The following is a 15,234-nucleotide window of genomic DNA, read 5'->3' on the forward strand; positions in this document are numbered from 1 at the left end:
AAAGTGCAGATCCATCGCTTCTTTTATGAGTATACTATTGATCAAGAACACAGGTTAGGAGACCTATTTTGGTGTGATGGAGGGGCACGAGCGGATTATGCTGTGTTTGGAGATGTGTTAGCATTTGATGCAACATATCGAACAAATGCATACAAAAAACCGTTTGTTGTATTTCTAGGAATAAACCACCACCGAAAGTCCATAGTTTTTGGGTTTGCCTTACTATCGGATGAAAAGGAGCACACTTATGTCTGGTTGTTACAGACATTCTTGGCAGCAATGGAGGGAAAACAACCAGCAACTGTTATAACAGATGGAGATCGCGCAATGAGAAATGCTATCATCAAGACTTTTCCGGTCTCAGTTCACAGGCTATGTTGTTGGCATTTAGGCCGAAATGCGCAAGCAAATATTCACAACACTGAATTTGTCAATGATTTCAGAAGGTTCATGTTCCAACCATATAACGAAGATGAATTCAACCATAAATGGGTATTGATGGTTCAAAAACATAGAGTCGAAACTAATGAGTGGGTGAAGAAGGTGTACGAGGAACGAAAATTATGGGCAGAGGCATATCTTAAAGGAAATTTCTTTGGGGGAATGCGTAGCACACAAAGGTCAGAGGGAATGAATGCTTATTTGAATCATTATGTCAACAGAAAATTGAGACTTAGAGACTTTGTGAAGCAAATGGACCGTCTCATGGATCGACAGCGAGAGAGTGAAGGAAAAGATGATTTTGATAGTACCGACGGCTGTCCAATTCTAACAACACACTTGAAGAAATATGAACAGCAAGCGGCGGATGTATATACAAAGGCTGTGTTTTATATGGTTCGTGAAGAAATTGATAAGGAGGGGTTGCTAACAGCTACTCTAATCGAAGAAGATATGTTATCGAAGACATATCAGGTCAAGAAATTTGGCAACCAGCATAAGGAACATACCGTGATACTTTATATAGAATCAAGAAAATTATCATGTACTTGCATGCACTATAACAGTGTGGGGATGCCTTGTTCTCATTCTTTTGTTGTGATGAAGGCAGAAAATTTACCTGAAATCCCAAATTGTATGATCTTATCTAGATGGAGAAAGGACGCAAAGTTAGAGGTTATTCCGAGCGAGTTCGTTAACGATGTTGCACAATATATGAGCGTTGAAGCACGAGTGGGTTCAATCCACACAGCATGTCGAGGTTTATTGAAATTTGTAGGTAAAAGTATTGACGCCTACAATATGGCCATCATAGATATTCACAAGTTGTCATTAAGATTGGAAGGAATGTGTTCAATTGCTGAGCCATCTGGAAGAAAGGGAGAAAGGCAAAGAGCACCTTTGGTGAAAGACCCAGTGGTTGTTTTGACCAAAGGAGCTGCTAAGAAATTAAAGGTTAGACCAACAGAGCAGAGAAAATGTAAGAAATGCAGAGAAGGCGGCCACACTGTACGTACGTGCAAGGCAAATAATAATGTGAGATCTAAAGAACCCTGTGGCAACGACTCTAATAGGTTCATATTTCGGGACAATGTCGGTAGTGGAGGCACAACCCAGCAAAGATGTTGTGACACCAGCATAAGTGGTTTATATAATGACACAAATATTATGGGGTATGAACCATCGAATAGAATCAGTGCAGCATTAGGAACCAGTTCTGACATCTTGCTCCAGCAGAATGGCGACAGCATGTTGGGTGAATCACTAGACCATATGCAGGTCGACCTCATTGGATCAAATTTTCCAAACTCACAATACAGCACCACCTCGGATATAAATGACTACATCAATATTTGGAATTATACAGATTTTTGACAATCAAGACCGATGTAGGTATGTACTTTTACATTTTAATTATTATCGTTGTAAAACCGCCAAAAAGGATGCCAAATCCTCTCTAATTTTTTTCTGAATGTGACAAGTGTCATACTGTAATAAGTAACAACTGCAACTTATGACTCCTAATATTTTCTTTTCAGCTGTTATCCTGAGAAGGGGACGCCTAAGGAATCGTTACAATAAACGCTCGAACTATGTGTGAGAATATTTTTGGTTAGATGCAATAGCGTGGTTGTGCACTTTCACTCAGTTATTTTCCACATCAAATAAATTATCCTCTTCTGTGTTGCATATTCTTATACTACTTCTCTTATTGCTTACAAGCTTCTATATAGTTTGATTATAACAACTATAAAGTCCTATTCGTTATCCTTTCTCAGTTGCTCAAATGTTTATCCCTGTACATGTTCGTCTCAAGTAACCTCATGGCGTTATGTAATGAACTAATAATTTCGAAATGATCAAGTCATTTCCAGGGCCTATATGCAAATAGAGCTGGAAATAACCAAGTTAATTCAGCAGCATTTTAACGAAAAAACGTACTATTGCATCTTTAACCGTCTTTGTATTCCTTACACAGATTGAATGCATTATCACGCCATTTAATCGATTAAAATATGGGGTGTATGTTTTTTTGGCCATAGAGAAACCTTTCATTGCTTACATGAAGGCAGTATGAATCCGTAAATGTTGTCCTGCCCAAAGATATGGTTTTTTACCATATCTTTGGGTGTATATGAGACACTTAAAAGTTCAGGCCCAACGTTTTACTAGTTCGAAAGCAAAAATGTAAATCACAGTTGTCTATGAAACTAGGCAACTAACAATCTACGAACCAAATGAATAACAAAACATAACACACTAGTCTGAACCATGGAAATTATATTAACGACATTGACCAAAAGTTTACAGTAATTTGTCCTATTAAATGACAGACCTGAGGATAAAGATCAACTGGTAATTAAACATAATAACCTACTATATAACTATTTCCACGTCCACTGCAAGCCACACCACGTTGCAGTTGTAAATAAATCTACATTTTAACACAATCAAATTATCTCATCACTTACTTGCGCCGACCATGTCCCATTTTCCTGGATTTCCTTAAATTTTTCAGATACTTATTCTCAACTGCAGCACACATCAACTCCGAGGTGATTTTATTGGCCATATTATAATCACGAGATTTTTCCATTACTTTCTCTTTGATAGAGTTAACTATCGAGGTTAGGAGTTGTAGTACGAGCTGTGACCGTTCAGTATCAAAATCACACTACAAAAAAAAAATACGGATAAACACTACTTGGTGGGTACATACACTAAAATTATAAAATGCATGTGTAATCAAATTATACGAATTCTAATGTTTCTAAACAAACCTGAAAGGTTGGATTCTGCAGCCACTTTCCTCCTCTCTGCATCATCAAAAGAATAAGTACTCCATAGTTATAGGACTCAGGTATGACTGCAAATTCAGTTACTTGTAGTACAGTGAAGTGCTCAAATTTTGTTCCAGCAGCCAAAACTTTTCGGGCATCCCCATTAAGAATTTTATCCAATGACCGCAGCTAGGCACCGATAATGCAAATTACACAACAACCATCTTTAATGAATGCAAAAGGTTATATTGGAATGTATGAATAGGTACACAATTTTAAACATTAGTATGCGGAGTGGGTTCAATCTATGCATAACTGTATTACATAACTCACAATTGTTTTCGCTTCTGAGTTGAACATCTTTGAGGTCAATGTACTGGGGTTTGGATCCCATATCTCCGCCCGCATTTCGGGAATGAATATAATCAACAAGTACCAGTGACAAAACCCATGGTTAACGGGAACAAATATCTGACAAAAAAAGCTTATTTTTTATCAATAAACAGTACAATAAATTCTGGTACAAGACAGTAACATTAAGCCTCACCTTAGCACATTTACCAACATCCTTCATGTAAAAGTCCCGCATAACAACATCTTCATGCAATGTATCAATGTCACATGCATTCCGCAAAACCCTTTCCTGTAACTTTTCAACACCACAAACAGTGGCCAGAAGATTGAAGAGAGATTTAATGAGAAACTAACCATCACAGAGTATATGTACGGTTTTACTAATAGATTGAAATTTAATCCCTAAAGATACATGTACGACAACCATAGAATCTGATATGTCCAAGGGAAAACATGTGAAATATAACTATTGCACTATATTGAAGCTATATCAAAACGTACGCACAGCATAAACTGGGGGAAGGAACCAACTCAATGTCATATTTGCACTACTGCAGCATTCTTTGGCAGAAAGAATTTCTGTCACGGTATTCACTATCTGCGAAAAAAATATTATACAAACATAAATTTCGACCATTGTCATTCCATAACGTTGGCAACACAGCCCAAAACAAATAACTGAATGCATGACATTAATGAACTCTGCTCATATATAAAAAAAATTCATATTGTATATTAACAAAAGCAAAGACAAAATTATGCTCTTACCTTTACATGTACTAGTCTTCCGGGACCTAGCGAAAGCATGTCATTCCTACTAACTTGATTATACTTACTCTGAAATAGAATCTCCCTGAAAAATTAAATCGACCATAAACAAATTACCATGCAAGAGCTAACAGAACAATAGCTATTACTTATTCTAACCCTCTATATTTATATAAACAAATTCATCATCTAATGATTCAGAAACCACACCATGTTATTACCCTTTATCAAGCATATCGTCCATGCTGTATTCAATTAACTTAGTCTCGTCACTAGAAAAAGGAACGGCCAACATATATGGACCAGCCTTGTAACGACCATGCCGAGGCTGGTTATTGTCGAAAACCATCTCCTTCTCCTGCCGAAAACCAGGGTTACAGGTCACCCCACCCATCGTCAATGTCCGTTTAGGTAATACGAACAACGATGTTTTTATTCTCTCATCCACCTACCCAATTACAAAACAAACATTAGTTCAAGTTTTCTTATAATTACAATATTTAAAACATAATATCCTCAACACTTTTTACTCTAAGACCACCTTATTAGAAGTACCAAAGCAACAACTGTTACTATGGCGTCCCCGAACTTCCTTCTCATTCCCACATTTGTGCATTTCAAATAATTTTGTCTCCATGTCATCTTCAATTACATCTCCCTGCAACAATAACTTATTGGATTTTTCAATAACAGACATTATGTCTTCTTCATCCTCAGTAGTGCCCTTGTGCAACAACTGCCTAGAAGATACCTCGTCCATGTTATCGAACTCCATTGCATTTTCATGAGCTCCATTGTTTTCTCTACAGGGCAATCGTGACTTCAACCTCCATACTCTGCTAACAACCCTCTGAGTCATTCTCATAAGATCACCTACATCAACAACTAGATCATCAACCGTCGAAGGCATGAATATTGCTTTTGAATAGCCTGTCTGATCCGATTCTTCATCGCAAGGCTCAATGGCCCCTTCAAGACATGCTCGACTATCCCCATATGAAGGAACGCGAACTGATACCTTCAATAAACAAAAATAGAAAACACGCCACTAAGTTTTCAGCCATTGTTTAGCCATCATTAATTTTATATTTCCCAACAAATTCATATAAGCTGTTATAAGCTTTCATTATCTTCCCAAACTGCAGAACCACATTCTTTTTTATTTAATTCTATTCCAAGTAACAATACAGTGTCAATCTTATACTATGTTAACATTTTTAAAGGTTTCTCTTCTTTTACTTTTTATTAAAACTAAGTTTAATTTTGTGCAGGTTGAAAAATGAATACCTGTTTGCTACCATAGCCCCCTTTTTTCTCTATCCACTTCATGAACCTTTTGATCTCGCTCCCGTTCCACAGTGTTAGAGGACACATCAACCTATCTCTTCGTACCTTCCCGTACACGACAGAATTTATGTACAGAATCTGCAGCAACAAATTCAACAATTACACACCACATTTTCTCAGTCCTAATCCGTTGCTCCCCTCAATTGTTCTACCAATCAGCATACACTAAACTAATTATTCACTCATTATGAAAGATTACTCATACCCTACATGCTTTAACCTCTACAAATATGGACGAATCGACGTTTGTTACCACATTACACGCACACACAAAAAAGCATATGTTACCTTACGTATTTTACATGATAAATCATGACATAAATCAGGAATTTAATTAACCTACAAATTTACCATTAATATGAAGGATTTTACCTCTAGATATAGAAGACAACCACCTACATGTGCCAATTTCTCATCCTTGTACCTAGTAATACCACGCATCAACCTTTCAAAGCAAAATGTCGCCCAATTTCTATTTCGAATGCTATGAACATCCTTCAAAGTAAACAGAAAACTGTAACTGATGTGTACTCCACCTGGTGGACAAAGAAGAGTGCATAATGTGAACAGCATAAAAGCCACTTTGAAGTCATTGTCCGCATCCTTTGAAGTTAGCAAAATATCTTCCATTGTCTTTATATTTATTCCTCTAGATGTTGCATTAAATTTGTCAAGATATGCTGCAACTTCTGCAGAATCACCTTGTAATTCCATAGGCATTCCTCCATCAGTTACTCCCATTATGTATCCAAAACTATTAGGGCTCAGCTCCAATTCATGACCATTCAATTGCAAGACGCACCTAGCTGTGTCGATTCTCTCTACTAACCACGCACATAATTTTCTTTTAAGCCGGCCACATTTAAGATCAATGATACTGCCCAATCCAATATCACACACTGCCTTTCTTTGTTTCTCTGTCAAGTGAGAAACCAAGGCAGCCAATCTATCGGGTGCACACCTTGTAAGGAATTTCACTTTCTCCACATTCGCTTTACCTCCTCTTCTACTTTGAAACTTGTATTGGCATTTTTCCTCTACTGGCAAGTTTTTGAATGCATTTCTAATTTCCTTCCGAACCTATGAAGCAATAAAACCAAATAAACCACATAATTTTTTATTGTATTGTCTATGTTCAATATACAATTAATTATTTCCTTCGATACTCACATACCTCGTTCGTAATGCATGCCCTTCCATCCTTTGCCTTCAGCTGACGAACACTCTCGGCACTAACAATTCAACAACACACTATAATAACTATCAAGTAACAATGAAACAAAGAACAAAAGACCGCAGGGCTAATTTTTAAAAACTTCATTATTTGCTTGTACTTACAAAAAGCTTATGAACCCATGGTTGTTTTCCCTGTCTTTACTTCCTCTTGAACGGTGGGCGTCCACTAACATTTCACAACTACTCTCGAAATCTCCTGCCTTCCGCTTATGAGATCCTCTTACCTTCATTCCTAAAGTCAAGTATAATTCATTATATAGCTTGATTCAAATTTCTATTTTATCTAAGCTAATACTCGACGAAGTAAAGTATGTTCCACCCTTGCAATATCTATTTTGACCCGTTTCTGTATTTAACTCGTCAACTACTAAATAATAATCATGAAATTAGAAATTACCTGCAATTTCCGACCAACTTCCTATCTCCTATCGCGAACACAGATACCACAATCACAATAGATGACTCTAAGCTTATCAGTACGGAATATATGTTTTCAAGTAATTGATGGCCAAATATTTGACAAAGTTTTGTTAAAACCCTACCACGTCAGAGCTCTCTCAAACGGTTGCCGGTTGGAATTCAATTTTACGCTAGCAAACTGCAGCCGTTTGATGAACTTCGCACATATCTAACGGTGAGGAAACTAAACGACAAAATAAGGGGTATGTTCCACCGGTTGGAAGGCAGCTGGTTCCCTCACTAAAATACTTTCTAAATGCAATTACTTATTAAACTCATTACTAAAGTTAGAAATTTTTAAATTTACTCTATAAACTCACCTAAATACCTAATATATCCCTATTTAAACTAAAACCTCTTTATAACATAGTTTACAGGAAAAACAATGAGAGTTCTTTTCTATTTTCTTTTTTCCTGATCGAGTTAAATAATAAAAATGTATAATCGCAGCCTCTGTTTCTTCCTGCGCAGGTGCACTGCAATTTGGCTATTTTTTTATAACCGAAAAGTGCTTTTTTTTTTAATTCAAAAATTTAGAGTACACCACGAATTAAATTAATTTGCTATCACTTGGATCTCAAAATTTTAGGATGCTTCAAATTTTTGTTTGAAACAAATTGCATCATTCCAACGAGAGAATTGAAAAATATTTAAATTATAAGGAGATTATTTTTTATTTTATTATTTTATGAATTGAATTCTAAAGAGATTTAATTCAAAAGAGAAGAAGATATTTAATAAAATTCAGTATCAAACACTGTATTCCCAAATTAAAATTACTAGAACAACAAACAAAAGTTGGAAAGGCTCAACTTTGGATGAGGGATAAGCATACTTCGATTGTGCTTTGCGGTGGGTTCAAAGAGGGAGTAAAAAGTAAAATAATTTTATATAATTATTTTTGTCTATAATAGTAATTTAGATTATGAGTAATTATGTAATAAAATTATTAATAAAAAAGTGAGTTTGAAAAGTAATTTGGTAGGTTCAAATAAAAAAAAAAGCGTGATAAATTTCGTTTCTTGTCATTACTAGAATGCCCTTGTGGATAACGAATATTAACAAAAGGTCTTTCTGAAACCATTTGTCATTATAAAATCGTTTAAAGCACCGGACAACTCACAGCTCAATCTCGATGATCCAGATTCAAGCCAAGGGCATCAAGTTTATGCTATTAACGGTTAATCTGTGACTCTGTCACCAAAAGGTCACTCTCCTGCTGCTGCTGACTTTCCCCCCCCCCCCCCCCCCCCCCCCCCCCCCCACCTTCCCTTAAAAGGGAAAGAAAATCAACCATCTAATTCTCTTTTTTCTCGGGGAAGCCGAAGGTTTGACATTCCCTCTTCTTGAAAGCCTAAACACACAGAACGCTTAAAAGTTAAAACCCACAAACTCATCACACAAACTCGTCTGTTGTTGAGACAATATTTTATTTGTGAGGTTTCAGCAATGGACGAATTAGAAGAAGACAATGGGTTTGAAGTGAGAGAGGAGCTCATGATTTCACCCAATGGTGGTCCAAAGCCTACACAGAGACTTGGCCATTTTCTCAAACCTTGCGTCAACTCCATTAAAGGCCAAGTTTTTGAGCTTCCTACTCACTGTCTTTCCTCCTTGCCCCCCATTTTTGAACCCAAAAGTTGGCCTTTAAATGTAAACTTTCACGGATGGAGGCCGCCGCAAAAGAAATGGAAAGCTTGGGTTGGAAGGATGGCTGCTCTGTATGAATCTATATGGAAGAAAGCCGGTATACATGAAGTAATCTTGAATTCGACGCATGAAATTTGGAGAAACTATGATTTGGTTCTTGGTCTTGCTGAGAAATGGTGTCCGGAGACCAAAAGTTTCATTTTTTCATTGGGTGAAGCCACCATTACATTAGAGGATACGATGATTGCAGGGTACTCTGTTTTGGGTTCCCCTGTTTTTAGCCCTCTTGAAACAGATGAGCTGATGGAAACACAGGAGAAATTGAATCAAGCTGTAAAGGAACTCAATAGAAGTACAGCTAAGAAGCCGTAACATGGTAAGTGGATGGCTAAATTCATGGATAGTGGAGCGAAATTGATCATGAAGCCTTTCTTTCCCTGTGGCTGTCGAGGTTTGATTTTCCAAACTTTAATTCTGTAATTAGCAGATCTGTTTTTCCAATTGCTGTAAAATTAGCTAGAGGGACTAGAATTGCACTCTCGCCAGCTGTTCTTTCTGGAATTTATATAGATTTGAGTTTTTTAAAAGAAAATATTGTTGCTTTAAGTTTGGTAGACAGTTGGGAAGATGAAAATAGGAAGTTAGAGATTACTATATGGTCACCGTTTCGGTTAGTTCAAATATGGGCTAGGGAGAGGTTTAAAGATTTGAGATCTGAGCCTAGTTTGATCATGAGAGGTGAGCCAAGATTTGCTCAGTGGCACAAATTAATGATGAAAGATGAGAATGTGAGGATGGTTCTAGTCTTCTTCTAGATTCATCCCTGGAGTGTTTTGACTGGCGTCCCTATGCGAAAACTCTAAACAACTTGAAGCTGCCTATGTTTTACGGAGAAAAGGAAATAAGGGTACTGGTTGATGGTGACTTGCCAGAGGAATTACAATCATGGGGTCAATGCTTGAGGGTTTCGGAGCTACTTGGGCTGGACTGTGTAGAGCAGTACCTACCGCAGAGAATCACAATGCAATTTGGGATGGACCAAGACCTTCCAGCTAGTGTTGCTCCAGCAAATAAGAGTCCTAAATCTGCATGGAGTTCTTTCTGTAAGCCTGTCACTTATGCCAAATTGTACATACCTTCCAGGCATTACGAGGCAGGTGTTACCACCCGATATCTGAAGTGGTGGAAGAAATCACTGTCACGTCTGCAAAGTGCAAGTGATGGTGCTTTGCCACAAAAAAAGAAATCCCTCGATGTCTAAGATAATACCAAAGGGATCAAAAGGAAAGAGAGAAAATAGTTTCCCTGGTTTTAAACAGATCCCTAAGAAAGCAAAGAGAATGAAGAAAAGTGATGCTGCTGCCTCTACTTGTTCTCATTTTGCATTGAAGAGCTTGGGAAGATCACCAAAGTCATTAAAAAGGAAGAACAGAAACAATGATAACAATAAAGATAATACCAAAGGGATCAAAAGGAAAGAGAGAAAATAGTTTCCCTGGTTTTAAACAGATCCCTAAGAAAGCAAAGAGAATGAAGAAAAGTGATGCTGCTGCCTCTACTTGTTCTCATTTTGCATTGAAGAGCTTGGGAAGATCACCAAAGTCATTAAAAAGGAAGAACAGAAACAATGATTTCTCTCCTGCCCTTGGTTGTCCTCCAAAGAAAGTTCAAAAGCTAGTTGAGCTTTCAAAACAAAAGAAAACTGAATCTGCCCCTGTTGAATTACCTTCAAATAGGCCATCATTGTGTCTAGAAGTGAAGAAAGATGCTAATGACTCTCCTGTTCCTCCTTGTTTTCCTCCCAAATCTAATCATGTGGTGACAACTGATTCCTCTGAAGAAGATAGTCTGACCATAGCAGAACTAATCAAGTCTAGGAAGAAGCATGATGGTTTGTGGGATGAACATGTTGGCAATGCTGAAAATCTGCCTGATCAATCTGAAGCTTATTCTTCAATTGCAGAGTGTGAAGTTGTTAAAGTTATTCCGCCTGAGACAAATTTGGTATTGGGCTCTGGTGTCCAAATTTTGTATGGTGGAATATTATATGGTTAAAATCTTTGGTTGCTTCATTAGCTGATGATACATACATACTTTTGCTTCTTCTGTTGCATGTTTTGCATCTTTTAATTGCTGGTTTGTTTCAGGGCAATTACCTGTAAATTATATGCATATACTGGAGTTATAATCAGCAGTCTATTTATCATTTGGGTGTAAATTCTTTTTGAGTGGGGCTGGATTTCCATTTCTACAGAATCTAAATTGTGAAGCTCCCCCGCAATCATATCTTGAATTTTCGCATCATACTAGAAAATTTCTGCAACAATGTTGGATGGCAGTTGTTTTAATTTTGATCTAGGGGCAGAAAACTTTAATACTAGACTTTAATGCCAAGTGTTTGATAGTGTCTATTTATTCTGTGAGTCTTTTAATTAATGTTTGATAGAACAAAGTAAAATAAAATTTTATAAATAATCCTAGTTAGATATCATACATATTTTGACAGTTTCAAATGTTTGAATGGGTGACTTCAAATATTGGAGTCAACAAATGACTCAATACAAATTCCTTCGCATTTATTGGCTGATCAAATTACATAAGAAGAAATTAAAAAAAAAAAAAGAAAAAAAAAGTTGTACGTAGGACGAATAAACAAAAGCTTCACAATGAAAACATCTACCAACATTTTCTCACAACCCAGAAAATTTTGTTGCCAAGTCTATCAAGGAAATGATAATACCTATACCTCCATTTTCTACTGACAAGTAAAGGACCCATCACCAACCAGAAGCCAACTACAAATCCCAATGCCAAGCTTACATAGAACCAATTCACTTCATCTTCATCACCATCATCATTTCCATCAATATCATCTTCACTTTCATTTTGTGGTGCTGGAGCAGCCACAAAACAGTTGTTAGGAAGTGGAGAACCACAGAGTCGATTTCCAGCAAAAGATGAGGGATCAAAACTTTGAAGCTGTGTGCTTAAAGGAATTTTCCCACTCAATTTGTTATTAGACAAGTTCAAATGACTCAAAAATGTCAAACTTGAAATACTCTGGGGGATTTCACCATAAAGTTGATTTGCAGAGAAATCAATAGACAATATTGATTCCAAAGCACCGATGCTCTTAGGAATTCTTCCGGTGAAAGAGTTGCAAGACAAATCCAATGACACCAATGCTCTGAGATTCATTATTTCTGAAGGAATCTCTCCTGAAAACTTATTTTTGGAGAGGTCTATAAGTCTTATCAACTTAAGAATTGTGTTATATTCAACTGCTTTTCCTTTCAGCACAAGTAATGCATCCTCAATATACTTTCCTGTGGAAACACTTGGATATTGTATATCAGTGCCTATTGAAAAATTGGCTGTCACCATGGAACTAATGTTACTGATGCATTTTGGTATGCTCCCAGAAAGATGGTTATCAGCAAGGTCTAAGACATGCAAAGAAGTTAGACCACAGAGTTGGTTTGGTAAAACACCACGAAACTTATTTGAACGAAGGTTGAGGATCATTAAGCTTGAAAATCTTATTCCAATCCATGTTGGAACATTTCCTACAAACTGATTTTCGCCAATGTCAAGCATTACCAGCTTTGTGCAATTCTGAAATGACACTGGTATTTGTCCGGAGAGAGAATTTTTCCGAAGGTTTAATGATTGAAGGGAACTTAACATTCCCAGAGAGATTGGAATATTACCGGTAAAATTATTGTTGGCTAAATTCAAGACCAACAAATCTTGCCAATTCATCCAACAATCAGGTATTTCCCCAGAAAAATGATTTTCACCTAGTTTGAGAATTCGCATTCCCTTCAATTGATTGATCCCATCACACAAGAAATGAGAAATGGATCCTGACAGGGAATTGCTTGAAAGGTCAAGAGCATACACACTGAATGAAACAAGAGGTAAGGGACCGGATAAATTGTTGAAACTCAAGTCAAGTGACTCAAGTTGACTCACATCAGTTAGATTTGGGATCTCCCCGTGGATATAATTGTGAGAGAGATTTAGATAATTAATCTGGGAGAGATTTTTCCAAACCCAAGTAGGAATTGTACCTACAATTCCTGTATTGGAAAGATCTAGAAAAGTTAAATGCTTTTGTGAATGAAGCCATGGGGGAAATTGATTGCCTAACTCGCAAGATTGCAAACCCAACACTTCAAGTTGAAAAGGGGGAAACCAATCAAGACTGACATTGAAGGTTAATGAGTTACCAGACGCTTTGAAGTCCAGCAACCTCGTGAGATTAGAAAAATGAATTTGAGTAAGGGTTCCATTTAATCTGTTCAAGGAAAGATCTACAACTCTCAATGTTGAAAGTTCACCTAAAGACAATGGAACGTGCCCAGAAATGAAATTGTCACTTAGATCAAGAGTGTCTAGATTTCTAAATTGCCCAAGTTTATCAGTCAAAGGACCAAAAATGCGGCAATTTCGCAAAACCAAAATCTCAAGCCCATCAGAAACACATCCTGAGAAAATATCAAAGATTTCAGACATCTCCTGACTCAAGTTGACTCCTGACAAAGATATTGACTTCAAATTGCAAAGTCTTCCCAAAGATCTTGGAATTTTCCCTTCAAGCCTATTCTTTGAGAGATAAAGCCTATTGATAGAAGTAAGATTTCCCAATGCACCCGAAACCTTACCTTCCAAGCTATTGGAGTTAAGAGAAACTTGCTCAAGAAGGCTAAACCTATGGAACCATTTGGGAACGGAAGAATTAAAATGGTTGTTGGACAAATAAAGGTGTCTAAGGGAAGTCAAGTTCTGAACTCCATCAGGAATTTGACCGCCGAAACTGTTATTTCTAAGATCAAGAGAGACTAAATTATGAAGACCGAAAATCCAATTGGGTTCTAAAGAGCTTTGAAATTGGTTATTGGAGAGATCAAGTGTGGCAAGAGATGAAAAATTTGCAACGGACAGAGGAGGAAAGTAAGAGAGACGACAACCTGAGAGCCGCAGCAAGACTAAGGAAGGGAGTGTGTTCATAACAAGCAACCAGTCAGAAGCTCTGCTGAGGTCTACATTGCTTAAGTCAAGGTGCTCCAATGAAGAAAGACCGGATAGCCACCTTAAATTCTCAGCGTATAAACCCAAGTATTTCTGACTGAGGTCAAGATACTGTAGATTAGAGAGATTTGCAAGTTGGTGAGGAATCATTCCTAAAAATCCAGCACTTGAAAGATCAAGGTAGCTTAAATTCACCATGGAACCAAGAAATGGAGGAATCTGAATTCCTCCGAAGTCATTAAAGCTTAAGTCCAAGTAAACCAAATGCTTTAAATTAAGCAAAGAGGGACTTATCTTACCACCCAACATTGATATCTGGGAAGGATTATTTCTGAGTTGAAGCATACGGACATGGCCTGTGAAGTTGTCACAGACAACACCAGCCCATGTGCAGCAATCTTCTTCATCACCAATCCAACTGGCAAGCCGGTTCGAAGGATCTATGAGATCTTGCTTGAACCTTAAAAGTGCCTCTTTCTCACTCCCCATGCAAGCCACATAAGAGCTTCCATTGCAGAAGCTAATATTGATGGTTGCTATGGCAAGTAATAACTTGAGAAAAAGCAGGGCAGCAACTTCACTCATGGTTGAATGGTTTAATTTCATAATAATTAGAAAATCGGTAGCAGTGAATCTCCTTTGGTTACCATACAATAGGCTGTTTATAATGACCACGATTTCCACGTATAAGTTGTAGGAAGTTTCTGCGAGTAATTAAAATGCAGGAAATTATACAGTATATTCAAAGAATTTTAATTGTAATGGGTCCAGAAGTAAAGGAGTAGACTTTTAAGTCTGTTCAAGATTTTATCTTTTTCGGTAAACCCCAACGTCTCTTCTGATTCAGAAGTTCGAAAATTTCGTATATCATTTAATAATTGTTAAAAATGGACAACAATTGAACATCAATCAGTTGATGTTATTACATGGGGTTAACAGGCCGGGTTGTTCTTATCAAATCCTTTCTTTAAGTTCTATTAATTCCAAATGATATTGTTTCTTAATTATGTAATTATCAACTATTACTAATCGTTCAATCTAAGTGTGGAATTTTTCTTTTTTTTTCCGTACATTGATATTTGACAGTAAAAATTCTACTAATATTATCAGATCTCTACTGAAACTAACTTAAATCATAAATATTATGATATAACCTAGAGTTCTT

At 37.0% G+C, this 15,234-nt stretch overlaps 4 protein-coding genes across 10 annotated transcripts; 2 read left to right on the forward strand and 2 right to left on the reverse strand.

Moving 5' to 3' along the window:
* Nucleotides 1-2,711: 2,711 nt before the first annotated feature.
* LOC112095831 lies at nucleotides 2,712-7,411 on the reverse strand. Of its 7 annotated transcripts, none has more exons than XM_024178280.1 (12): nucleotides 7,324-7,411; nucleotides 7,029-7,158; nucleotides 6,865-6,922; nucleotides 6,063-6,770; nucleotides 4,885-5,361; nucleotides 4,565-4,791; nucleotides 4,344-4,428; nucleotides 4,077-4,173; nucleotides 3,769-3,864; nucleotides 3,555-3,692; nucleotides 3,222-3,410; nucleotides 2,712-3,115 (listed from the first exon to the last, which is right to left on the reverse strand). In XM_024178280.1, the coding sequence occupies exons 2-9, from the start codon at nucleotides 7,154-7,156 to the stop codon at nucleotides 3,839-3,841; spliced, it is 1,806 nt and encodes a 601-aa protein (XP_024034048.1). In that variant the 5' UTR covers nucleotides 7,157-7,158; nucleotides 7,324-7,411; the 3' UTR covers nucleotides 2,712-3,115; nucleotides 3,222-3,410; nucleotides 3,555-3,692; nucleotides 3,769-3,838. The 7 variants fall into 7 exon arrangements, with proteins under 7 accessions (XP_024034048.1, XP_024034047.1, XP_024034046.1 ...); XM_024178279.1 differs by having other exon boundaries at nucleotides 3,222-3,257; nucleotides 3,769-3,870; XM_024178278.1 differs by having other exon boundaries at nucleotides 3,769-3,870.
* A 1,411-nt stretch (nucleotides 7,412-8,822) lies between these two features.
* LOC112101605 lies at nucleotides 8,823-9,407 on the forward strand. Its single transcript, XM_024192326.1, has one exon. It carries the CDS (start codon nucleotides 8,835-8,837, stop codon nucleotides 9,405-9,407), a length of 573 nt encoding a protein of 190 aa, XP_024048094.1. The 5' UTR covers nucleotides 8,823-8,834.
* Nucleotides 9,408-9,419: 12 nt separating this feature from the next.
* On the forward strand, nucleotides 9,420-10,296 carry LOC112095747. Its single transcript, XM_024177868.1, has 3 exons — nucleotides 9,420-9,486; nucleotides 9,624-9,773; nucleotides 9,851-10,296. Exons 1-3 carry the CDS (start codon nucleotides 9,420-9,422, stop codon nucleotides 10,294-10,296), a joined length of 663 nt encoding a protein of 220 aa, XP_024033636.1.
* Nucleotides 10,297-11,711: 1,415 nt separating this feature from the next.
* On the reverse strand, nucleotides 11,712-14,654 carry LOC18054443 (receptor-like protein EIX2). Its single transcript, XM_024177869.1, has one exon. It carries the CDS (start codon nucleotides 14,652-14,654, stop codon nucleotides 11,712-11,714), a length of 2,943 nt encoding a protein of 980 aa, XP_024033637.1.
* Between the last annotated feature and the right edge of the window lie 580 nt (nucleotides 14,655-15,234).

This window comes from Citrus clementina, unplaced genomic scaffold (genome assembly GCF_000493195.1).
Source record: "Citrus clementina cultivar Clemenules unplaced genomic scaffold, Citrus_clementina_v1.0 scaffold_1, whole genome shotgun sequence".
In the NCBI taxonomy this organism is placed as follows: Eukaryota; Viridiplantae; Streptophyta; class Magnoliopsida; order Sapindales; family Rutaceae; genus Citrus; species Citrus x clementina.

What these genes read in the sequence shown, in the direction of transcription:
- LOC112095831 (XM_024178279.1), bottom strand. Translation starts at nt 7,156, where the DNA reads ATGAAGGTAAGAGGATCTCATAAGCGGAAGGCAGGAGATTTCGAGAGT. An exon ending in GGGCATGCATTACGAACGAG is followed by an intron (nt 6,771 to 6,864) that starts GTATGTGAGTAT and finishes ATTGCTTCATAG; the next exon opens with GTTCGGAAGGAAATTAGAAA. An exon ending in GACGATATGCTTGATAAAGG is followed by an intron (nt 4,429 to 4,564) that starts GTAATAACATGG and finishes TTAATTTTTCAG; the next exon opens with GGAGATTCTATTTCAGAGTA.
- LOC112101605 (XM_024192326.1), top strand. Translation starts at nt 8,835, where the DNA reads ATGGACGAATTAGAAGAAGACAATGGGTTTGAAGTGAGAGAGGAGCTC.
- LOC112095747 (XM_024177868.1), top strand. Translation starts at nt 9,420, where the DNA reads ATGGCTAAATTCATGGATAGTGGAGCGAAATTGATCATGAAGCCTTTC. An exon ending in CTTTCCCTGTGGCTGTCGAG is followed by an intron (nt 9,487 to 9,623) that starts GTTTGATTTTCC and finishes GTTTTTTAAAAG; the next exon opens with AAAATATTGTTGCTTTAAGT. An exon ending in GCCTAGTTTGATCATGAGAG is followed by an intron (nt 9,774 to 9,850) that starts GTGAGCCAAGAT and finishes GTCTTCTTCTAG; the next exon opens with ATTCATCCCTGGAGTGTTTT.
- LOC18054443 (XM_024177869.1), bottom strand. Translation starts at nt 14,654, where the DNA reads ATGAGTGAAGTTGCTGCCCTGCTTTTTCTCAAGTTATTACTTGCCATA.